The 11607-nt window shown below is 40.3% G+C and overlaps 1 protein-coding gene across 2 annotated transcripts in view; it reads left to right on the top strand.

The window, feature by feature from the left end:
• Positions 1–662: 662 nt before the first annotated feature.
• The window catches only part of LOC147156880 (ankyrin-3-like), a 76876-nt gene continuing 65931 nt past the window's right edge, over positions 663–11607 (top strand). The window contains exon 1 of one of the 2 annotated variants that reach the window (XM_086064775.1): positions 663–880. In XM_086064775.1, the coding sequence (XP_085920901.1) occupies positions 845–880 (36 nt within the window). In that variant the 5' untranslated portion in view covers positions 663–844. Of the gene's footprint in view, positions 881–7295; positions 7543–11607 lie in introns of those variants that run through there. The other variant, XM_086064771.1, reaches the window with a different exon arrangement.

The following is an 11607-nucleotide window of genomic DNA, read 5'->3' as shown; positions in this document are numbered from 1 at the left end:
GTTGCGTTAAGTATACCCATCCATTATTTTTTTTAACTAGTCAAGCAACCATTCAAATCACACCTATGGACACATTTGAGTCTTCAGGAAGTTGCAGAACATGTAAACCTCAAACAAGGCCCGGATTTGAAACCCGGGTCGTATTGCATTATATGGATTTAGTATGTGTGTTTTTTTTTTTTTTTTAAATTAACCTAACTAGTTGAAAAAAAAATCCAATGCATTAATTATTTAGTCCTTCATTTTAAGGCTGAAGTTAACTTTGGGATTTAAGCCAAACACAAAAATGTTATAGTAGTTTGTTGGTCTATAGTCACAAAGTAAATTAATTTTTAAAAATGTTTTCTATCAATAAAAATGACAATGAATACATTTAAGGGATGAAATAAGTATGCAATAAATAGGTAAATAAGTAAAATCAAATATTGGAGAGCACCAACAAACAAAACATGTCTACCTTTTACAAAATTATAAATGTTACATTCTTTATATTTTTAGGTACGGAGTGAGATCTATAGCGTGAAATAAATTCAATTAGTGGGGAAAGGTTGGTAATGTTGATGAGCAGTGTGACGTCACAGGTCGCGTGTGGACTGCTCCATGTGACCCGAGTGGGTGGGGGTGCTCTACTACTTTTCCCACACTTAACTGGAGGAGGAAGAGTAGTCGCTACTCGCTGGTACGTCCGGCAGCCGACCCACTCACTCTCGAATTCTCTCCGCCGGCCAGCCGCGCCTCTCCGGAAGTACCTCCTTTTCCCTAGTTCCCATCTGTGGGTCATTTGGGGATTTAAGTGGATTTTGTGGTGGAATCGTCCGAGGAGTGAAGTCACCTGGGAGCCAAAATGGCTTCTCCCGCCACAGGTGTCCGCCGTCTACAGGTAAGGAGACCGACGGGTCTTCCCTCCTCCTCCCCCTTCTTCACTCATCAAATATCCATCTGATGTTATCTTTAAAAAAAAAAAAAAAACAGTTTTAAAGGAAAATAAATGTCGTAGTTTGACTGTCAACAAACAATTTTAAATGGAGTCTTCTGAGATCTTGCAAGCCCGCACATGACATGAATTAGATTAGCAGCCATTTAGCGTAATTGCTCTATGTTATTAGCATGCTTTTAAATGTGTGCTACATGTCCACCAATTGTGTTTGACATGAATTGATACTTTATTGCTGCAGAAGCCACACACAATAAAGACACAATATAAGGGTCGGGGGAAATGAATGAATAGTAGGCTACACTTTTTAAAATAATCCCTCCATTACCAGCCGTCCATTTTCTGTAGCATTTGTCCTCATTAGGGTCACCACGGGTGAGCTCAAAGTCACTTATGGCGAAAGGAGGGTCTGGTCACCAGCCAATTGCAGGGCTCATGTCGATGGACAACCCGAACCAAAATAAATGTGCAAATGAAGATGATAACATTGCCCATATTTGCAATTACTTGCTTTTCCTGCTGTTTGGTCTATTGCTCTTAGCACCCTTGCTCATTCACTTATTTAAAAAAAACCTATTAAACACATCTAGTTGTGCTTATTTATACATTTTCACTGCTTTTCTTTAATGCTGTAAATTAATGCATAAATGCTCTACTCTTGGCTAATGCTAGCTACTCCTTCTAATGTGCCAGTAGTAGCTAGCATAGTCTGGTCCAGTTGATCAGTTGGTAGCAGATGCGGCCCAACATCAGTTACACGAGGTAGTTAGAGCTGTTTACGACATTTCTCACGAGGGCAACCATTATTGAGAAATCTTTGCTGTTTGCATCCGGTCTTGGTCGCTAAAGCTCGCGAATAGTAAGGGTTTACGATAGTCCTGGTTAATGATCGCAGCTGTTGCATAACAGTGTGTGTGTCCATATCTTGTTAAATGGAGTTAATGTTCATTGTTTTAGGTGTCGTGCTGCACACACAGAAACAAGGTTAATGGGTTCATAAGTTAGTTTCTTCTGGAAATGCTGACTCGTGCTTTCATGTAGAATAGTCAAAAAAGTCATGTGTACAAAAAGACAAGCTCTCATTAAATGTGCTGTGTCTGTTTTTGTCTGCCGGAGTGCAGTCGTACAAGTCGAAGCAGCACGTTGGGTCAGTCTGTGTGGATTAATGGTTGACCACAGCTCGTTCCAGGCATTAGCGCTAATGGCTGCAAATACCTGACCGCTCCACCTGTGTCTCAGAACCAATATCCAACACGCAATTAACAACTGAGCTTGTTGACAAGCGGCGTGAATGCTCGCGAGCGCGCGCTCAAAAGCTCCGCCGGCCGTTGTGTTTGGATTTACGCCGCGGGGACTATTCACAGTCGCCCGCCCTCATTGTGAGGGGGAAAAGTCTCGTTGCGCTGATTCAGCACGTCGCGTCGTTGGTGGCGGCGGCGGCCGCGGCGGCGGCGGCGAGTGCCTCTCCGTGCCGGCTATTGTCATGGAACCAGTAAACACCAGCTCAGCTCTGGCGAGCTAACGTCACCAGACAACGGGGTTAATTGTCCTCGGTAGTGTGAATGCCTAACAAGTTGACTGAGAAACTTATAAACATGAGTGTATCAAATAAAGACAATGTAGAAAAACATTTTCAACTAAATTTCACACTGACATTATTGAACTTAGAAGAGTTGTGTTGTGGTTGGATTGGTTAGTTATTCCGCAGTGTTTCTTTACAAAGCGACATTGCCAACTAGTGGCCTGGCATGCACATTACAACTACAGTTCTTTGTTGACAGTTTGTGAAACTTTTTCAGACACTTCCTGTTAACCCCGTTTAATTTAAGGAGCAGCGGAATTTCTTTTGAAGTCCTGCAGATTTAATAGAAATCGCGACATCTGATGATAGTGTGTCCATAAACAATAATTTTCCGTAATGATAGCTTGTCAAAGTGCTCGCTTGAAACCATGTTCAAGTATGACGCCATTTGTGCGGAGACAAAGATGGATTGTAAAACATGGAAAGTCTTTGTGACTCATGTTTGTGTGTCTGGTCTAACTCACTTGTTGGGTGTGTGTGCGTGCGTGCGTGCGGGATTCTTCCATCTGCTGTGTAAATGAGCTTCTTTTATTCCACGATAACCTTTCCTCCCTCTGTGGCATTTTGGAAAAGGGAATCCGTTGAGGGCCGAGGAATCCTCGACAAGGAGCCGTTTGCTTCTTCCTGGTTTCTTTAATGTGGTTTCCATGGAGACTAAGTTGTTGTTGTTGTTTCCATGTCCATGCAGTAGCGTTGGCAGCCAAATACAAAATGCCATATCAATCTCTTGGTCAATTGTTTTAAGTATTAGCATAGCTAATGACTGCGCTAATAGCCGCTAACAGTGCTAAGTGCAATTACCAAGCATTATGCTTCATTTTTATACTTGTGGGGCGGGGGGGTCCACATTTCTTGAGTTTCTTTTGAAAAACTCCACCTTTTAAAAGGCATACAATTTTATTGGCCTTCCCAGAAGTGACAGCATAAACTCCATTTAAAAGCCATTACGACTCATCAAAACACATTTCGATTCTCATCAAAGCACTCAAAAGTATTTTAGTTTGTTGTTGTTTTCCCTAAACCTGTAGGAATTTGAAATATGACAGAAAGGACGAAATATTGTCCCTTGTGACCTAAACATAGCATTTAGCATGTTTTCGTATCAAGGCTCCTCTTGTTCGCACATCATCATTACCGGGCATGTAATAGGAAGACGTCTGCCGAGGTGTCCATTAAAGGCGACCGTCGGATGGGCAGCCGGTCTCCTCCGAGAAGTCCATTAATTCCCACTAATGGACGCCTCAAAGGACTACATCTCGTTTGCGCCGCTCGTCAGGCACTGATGACTTTAATTTGTTTTTTTTTTTATGTTTGGCAAACATCACAAGCGCCTCATGACCCGTAATTGTTCGAGTGGAGGCGTTTAAACTGACGTTGACTGCAGGGAAAATTGACGATCGCTTAGGGTTAAGCAATTAATGGATTTTGTTGATTCATTCAAGTTTATTTGTCAGGATAATTTTTTGGTCACTTTAGTTTAAAGTGTCTCCCTGCTGAAGTTAAATTGTTTCATTTTGTCTTTTTGTTTTTTTTAAAGTCCATTTGCCAAGACGAAACACTTTTCCCCCCTGCAATCCGTAAAGATTGGAGGAAAAAAATAATTCTGTGGAAAAGGGTGGTCGATAACGCTGGAATCAGGTATTTGTCATCTGTTTTTTTCTATTAAATCGTAAAATCTCATTTGTGGGGGGAAAAAATCTGAGCCCTGATTAATTATTCAGCCTTAAATACTGAATAATAATCATTTTAATTAACATTTATAACGTTAAATGCTATGCACAGATTAGCATAGCTGATTCTATAAAATGTCAGAATTTTTAATGCTCAGTTAATCAATTAATTTATTGTTATGCCCTTCCCAAGTGTCCACTAATGGCTCACTAGCTTACATTAGCCAAACTGGCATGTTCTTCTTCTTTAGTTAGCAACCTAGATGAGTCAATCAACAGCACCTCTGCTGTTCACAGCCAAGCACTGCACTCACTCAAACGTCAATTTCACGCAACCGTCGGAATTCATAGCAAACAATTACTCGCCTAATTGATTGTTATGCCCTTCCCGAGTCCACTCTCATGGCTCATTTGCACGCGTTAGTGTCCGTGTCACTGCCGGACGCCGGCTCGTTCCGCAGTTCATGCACTTGTGAGCCTAAAAACGTCGTCTTTTGCCGGATAAGATCACAAAATGGACGCCATGCATGTAATATGTGAGGAGGGTGCTAGATGATGCTCGCTTCTTGTTTCTCTCGGTGGGCTGCACGCTGAACGTTTGACAGTTGACGCTTTGAGCTGGACAGTGGCTTCAGGCCACACACAGGCGCACGCACGCACGCACGCACGCACGCACGCACGCACGCACGCACGCACGCACGCACGCACACTGAGTTACTGGCAGAGATTTGTATGTCGTAAAGAATCACTCTTGTTCTGTGCAGTCAGAATGGAAGCCCCTTAAAAGCGGACTGTGTTTTCTGGCTAACTTTCTATAAAGGACCTTTTATTGTGCAGTGTGACCACATCAGCATTTGCCCTTTTGCTGCTGCTGATTAATGGGTGGGATGGTGTTGATTACACCGTCCGATACAAGTACAAGCTCTGTGGAAATGGAGAAGAAAGTCATCATTATTAATTTCCTGTGAGTCCAGTACCGATTCAAATGATTGATAGGCATTTTTAATGCCACAAGACAACATCCTAGGAAATGACATTTTAGGAATGTGTTTTTGTTTTTCATCAAACTACCATTAATTACCATTACTGTATTCCACTTGGAGTTTCAAGCCGTGAGCAATAGCGTAGGTGTTTATTATAGCATGATTAGCAGCACCCGTCTCGTGTAGTGTTTCCAACTGGGGCTCATTTGGGCGAATTCCAGAGTTCGTACTTTGACAGAATGGAAAACGAATGGGTGCTTCCAACCAACGTGGCCGACTTCCTGTCGGTGATGCACATATCCGTCCAATTTCTTGTCTGAAAAAGTCATATTGAACATCCCTACTCTATTGCTTTTCTTTTACCCTTCAACCAAGACTGATGCATTAGCCACACGCTAGCACTTAAAAACCTGTTTGTCGCCCCAACTACAGACCAGTTCTCACCGCTGTGTCGCGCAGCACTTAAAGACTTGTATGCATGCAAGCGTGTGTGTGTGTGTGTGTGTGTGTGTGTGTGTGTGTGTGTGTGTGTGTGTGTGTGTGTGTGTGTGTGTGTGTGTGTGTGTGTGTGTGTGTGTGTGTGTGTGTGTGTGTGTGTGTGTGTGGGGGTGTGTGTGTGTGTGTGTGTGTGTGTGTAAAGCCACAAAGGCTTTTATGGTCGACTGCCGTCATAAAAGTATTGTGTTACTACCTGTGCTAACATGCACAGCGCTCGTTGTCTTTGTGTTTGGATTGTGTTGAATTCAATGTCACAGAAGATGATGATAGTCAAGCAATATAAAAACAGGCAGTCCTGCATGAATAGCCAATAAATGAAATTAAGAGGTGTATTTTCAAGGGAGTTGTTGTTGTGTCAGGATATGGCCACTAGATGTCAGACTAGCTTCTATTCAAGTTGGGCGTGTTTCAAGTTGGTTTGAGTAGAGAGAGAGAGAGAGTATGAAAATGTCAAATCACGATTAGAAAGCGCAAGATCATCACTGTTATCGTCAGAATTATCACAATATTGCTAATGGGGAACATAAGGTACTCTTACACAGTCCAAGCAATAATGCTCGAAATATTTACAAAAATATTTGAAAAATATAAGACTAAGAATATAAAATGACTAGATAAAACAGATACAAAATATTTGATGGAAAAACACGTCAGAAAAAAATTTAAACATACAAACATGTTAGATAAAACAAATTAAAATAAAATAATATATATAAATATATATATATATATATATATATATATATATATATATATATATATATAAATTAAAAAAAAAATGGGGAAAAAAGACAAAATATCAAAAAATATAAATAAAAAATTAGATGAAAAATACACAAATATCACTTGCACTGTTTTACAGGAGGCTAAAATATTGGACAATATATTAAAATATTAGAATAAACATTTAAACATATTGGACAAGAAAGGAAAAATATGATGATATTTGACTCAAAACATTAGATGAAACATATTATATATATATATATATATATATATATATATATGAAAATACACATTCTATTACAAAGAAATGTCAGAAAAGAATATATATATTGGAACAAATAAACACTTATGATATAAAAAAAACAATGACTTCCACAATTTAACAACAGCCAAGAAATTAAGTTCAAATTGTTACAAAAAAATGGTTAAATGCACAAAAAATTTAACAAAGTATTACATTTTAATATCAATTAAAGGGACTATTCTGTGCCCCCATTTTCATACCAGCATGAAGTACAATAATGCTGAGCAATGGGGAGAACGTGCTGATGTCTTGTACTTCTTTAGGCTGCAAACCAGTTGGCGGTGAGTCAATAGTGCCTCTGCTGGTTGCGGCCAACGTGTGCACTTCATTATGCCTCATCCATCAACTCCGCCTAATCAACCAAATTCAACTGATCCCTGATAAGAGTGGTGCTATCTTTGCTCACACACTTTTCTTGTAAAAAAACCAAAACAAAAACATTAAAAATATAGCAATGAGCTGCTTCAGCTTGTTGCTACTCCACCCCCACTTGTGGAGTGTGTGTGTGTGTGTGTATGGTGTGCGTGTGTATACGTGAGAGATACGCGCCGAGAGAAAGAGCGAGAAAGCGTCCCTCCTGGTTCCGCCCAGTCAGTCCTGCCTTGTTGGCTGGTGTGCGCGCGCCATTGTGTGTGTGTGTGCCACACACACACACACACACACGCACACACATCTTTGCACTCATCCATGCTGGATTAGAACCCCTCTTTTTTGTTTTTGGGGTGTTTTTATTTCTGGATGTAAACAAAGGGCCCCTGGGGACCCTCACGGCGGCCGTCATGAGCGAGGAGGTTCGGGAAAAGGCGGCGGGCAAGTCGGCTAATCGCAAGAAGAAAGGGAAAAAGGTAGAAAGAGATTTAGTGTTGAAATGTTATTCTTTTGTGTGTCTTTGTATATCGGCTTTTTTTTAAGCATCTTTTGTGTCCCTCCGAGATACCTTTTTTTTAAAGAACTTAAAACCTTTTTAGAAGCACAAAAGTAAGAGTGCAGGTGTGACTCACCTCTATTGACATCCTCCTATACACATACGTGTGTATACAAGAGTGTGTATGTGCGTGTTTGCTCCTCCCTAATGAAAATGGGATTTATAGTTGTGCGTTTGCTGACGGGGTGTGTTCAGCCCGCGCGGCTGCTGCAGCCTGTTGATGCCAAAAGAAAAAAAGCTCTCCCATCATGGATTGTCCACTTGGCCTGATGACTCCAACGAGATGGCGTAAAGCTATTTAAAATTGTTTGCTTTAACATTTTCTTAAGTGTTTAGTGATCCTGTGACCAGACGAGGCCGCTGGGTCCAATCAATGTTCTGTTAAAATATTGACATGGGGGGAAAAGGGCCAAGGATGGTTCTGTTGAATGTAGCTTTTCGTTTAGTCAGCTCTCTCTGTCGCACACGCATACTCTCACACAACCTGCGGCTCAGAGCTAAATCCTTTCACATTTCACAATTCGAAATGGTAACTTATTCTTGTTAAATACATAAAGATGTGTCAGATGAAAACACAAATACAATTTTTTTTTTGTTGTTGTTGCTAATTTTACCAGCCTGGGGAACCTCACTCCATTCACTTTGCTCCAAACAAATGCAGTTTTAAGCTAAAATGCTGATTGCAATGCATAAGAAAAGAAACCCAGTGTCAGAATCTGAAGGCAAAACAAAACTGTAGTGCCACCTGAAGCTCTGAGCTAAATCAGACTTAAGAGTATAATATGGATGCAGTATTCAAATGCAATTTTTGCAGGCAAAATGTGTCAACTTGTGTCAAATCAACACATGAATGAAATGTAAAAGACAAAACTGCAGCTAACTGCAGTGGCAAAACATGTAGATGAAACACTACCTGAAGCGCTTCTCAGACTTAAACCAGATTTAAAAAATAATTTAGAAATAAATAATAAAAATAATTGTTTTAATAATTTTTTAAATAATTGTCCAATTGTCAGACCAGCAAATAAAAACCTACTAACATTGTGGGGAATCTCACTCCATTCTCCTTACTGTGTTGTAATATTTAAGGTTGCTAAATGAAACACAAAATAAATGCAGTAGCTGAACATGACGTCAAAACAACAATGTAGCACCACCTGAAGCTCAAAACTATACAAGATTTAAAAGCATAGTTTGGATAAAAATATTTATAATGATCACTGATTCTTGCAGACAAATATCTCATTTTGTGTCCGACAAGCACATAGACATGCTAACATTACCAACATGGGGAACCTCGCTCCATTCACTTTACTCTTTATTACGAACTGAAACAGCGCTTATTGAAATGCAAAAGAAAAGAAGCATAGCATCAGAAGTTGAAGACTAAACACAACTTTATGCCACCCGAAGCTCTGAGCTAAACCAGATTTAAAAGCATAATATGGGTGAAATGTTAAAATAACTGATTCTTGTAGACAAGTACGTCAGTTTGTGCCAGACCAGCACATAAAAACCGGCTAACTTTACAACTATGGGGAACCTCACTCCATTCACAATTTTGTGTTGTAGCCTCAGTATAATGCAGTGTTGCAAATTGAGGCAATAATGTTCAATGAAAGAACAGTAGTGCAGTGTCAGAACACGAAGAAGAAACAAAATACAAACACCACCTGAGGCTCCAAGCTAAATCTATTCACATTTACAAGATTCATCTTAAAATGAATAACTGACTTTTGGTGGGAAAATATGACACATTGAATCAGGCTTATTGGCCCGCTAACTTTAACTCACCTGGGGAACCTCACTCCATTCACATTACCGTTTATTGTTTCAAATTTAGACAACAACCAAACTAATGGCTTGAATATTTTTTCTATGATTTCTGTAAGCTGTGTGCTTTGTTGACAGGCAAGCTTGACTTGAATGAGGGAGGCGGTCATCTTGTGTATGCGCACTCTCCAAATGCTTGATTCACACACACACACAAACATGAACTTCACTGGCTTATGTAAGATGGCTGCCCACGTTTAGCCCTTTCCATCCCACAAACCTCCCATGTCATGCATCCTCTCACCATGCGTTATTTAAATCATCCCTACATGTGTTTCGATTTCTTATGTGCTCGTTCTTCCACACCAAACTCATCCAAGCAGACCTTTTGGGAAGCGAAAAGGAGCATCCCCAAATGTGTTCACATATGAATAAAAAAATAATAAAAAAATCAAGATTCAAGTCTGGTCCAACATCTGATTGATTGATTAGTGGACGAGATCTTGGCTGAGTGGAAGGTAGACGAATCAATAGCTGACCATGAACGGACCCAAAATACAATTAGGGGAAGTGAGACTTACTAAAAACAAAAAAAGGCCATATCGCCCAGACTAAGCGCGTCATTGCCAAAATATCCTGATGTGGTCTTCATCTACCGATAAATGTATCGTGCTGATTATTTCGCATTCCTGAAATGTCTTTCTTTTTTGTGCAACGCCGCCAACTAAGCAGCTCGCCGCAGAAGCAAGCGGCTGATATTCCGGCGGGTGAGCGTTCCCACCAGCGTGCCAACATATTGTTTGTGCTGAGCAGGACGCTTGGCTGGGATCCTTCCACACTTGCCGGGAACAGGGATGAAACCCGGTCGGTTCGTTCGGCGCGCACCTTTTCTTCTTCTTCCAATCCAAACTGTTGTCTGCCGTTTGCCTCACTCAGCAACTCTTCGGAATGGCTTCAGTGCGCGTTGATCAACACAAAGTTGATCTGATCGTATAATCCTCTTATGTTGCCATTTGGAGAAATATTTCACACCCGGGCTGGCTGAGATAGTTATCATGTTAGCACCATGTTGGGAGGATTGCATGTGTCCTTCTCCTGGGGTCAAGTCATTCCATGACCACATTTGACCACAAAAATATAGTCTATAAATATCTAATGGCTGGCTGATATGGCCTTAAATAAATCTTATAATCACAAAAATGTGATTTATGACATCAATAGTTTGTCTCCCCCTTCAGTTATAGAAATAGGAAATGACAATGACATTCAAACATACCATACAAGCTTTGAACCATGCGATAACCTGCACAACGTACACAGAATTATTATTTTTTTTAAGTCATTGTAAAAAATGTGAATGGGAATTGAGGAAGTTAGTCTCTATTTTCAAGTCACAACTGGACTATTTAGGCATGTTTTGTAAGTGGGTTAGCATGATTACGCTAAAGCTAGGAATTTCCACAAAACTTTATCTTATTTAAGAATACAGGATTTTATTTTCTGGATACAACCCCGTGCTATCCATACCTATGGTATAGTCCTGTTTGTATGTTTGTTGCACCTTAAATAGGGTAACCACTTTAACTGGGACAAGTTAGTTTTGAGCCCTGTGTTTAGCATTAGCTAAAGTAATAACACAACCACTGGTTACCAAATTGACTAGTGATTAGTTGGTTAAAAATGGTTCCTGGTGAGAATTTATTGTATGTTTGGTTTTCAGCAAAGCTGAATTGTCTTTTTAAAATTGTGAAAATCTGGTTACGCTTGCCTTACATCATCCCGAATTAGCCTGCTGCTAACAAATGGACAAACAAAGATTCTCAGCCTCCATTTTGGTTGTTGAGTCACAATGGAACCAGTCACCCCCGTGTCCTAGATAGAAAAATGTTACGGTCCTGTTATCGCACATAAGCGAGTCAAGCGACCTAGGAAGTGGCCTGCTAGCATATGGAAACCTTGACGCAGTTTTGGCGCTCGTAGCCACTAGCAGGCATATTTGCATATTACTTGAAGATTGCTGTCTGCCATGATGCATTCACCACCATTCATTTCGGTGATGTCATTATTCATCCTTCGTGTGCCAGTGTTATTCGCTGATGCTAATGCTAATAATTTCTAACGGCTCATTATAACGTCACTATTGCAAACTGTTACTCAAACAAAATGTACCGCCTTGAGATTTGTTTCTCTGTTGTGAAATGTTGAGTTTAGT

The sequence above is a fragment of the Leptonotus elevatus genome, chromosome 20, assembly GCF_054856555.1.
Source record: "Leptonotus elevatus isolate MCC_2025b chromosome 20, RoL_Lele_1.0, whole genome shotgun sequence".
Classification (NCBI taxonomy): Eukaryota; Metazoa; Chordata; class Actinopteri; order Syngnathiformes; family Syngnathidae; genus Leptonotus; species Leptonotus elevatus.
This window is presented reverse-complemented; position numbering and strand designations above follow the sequence as displayed.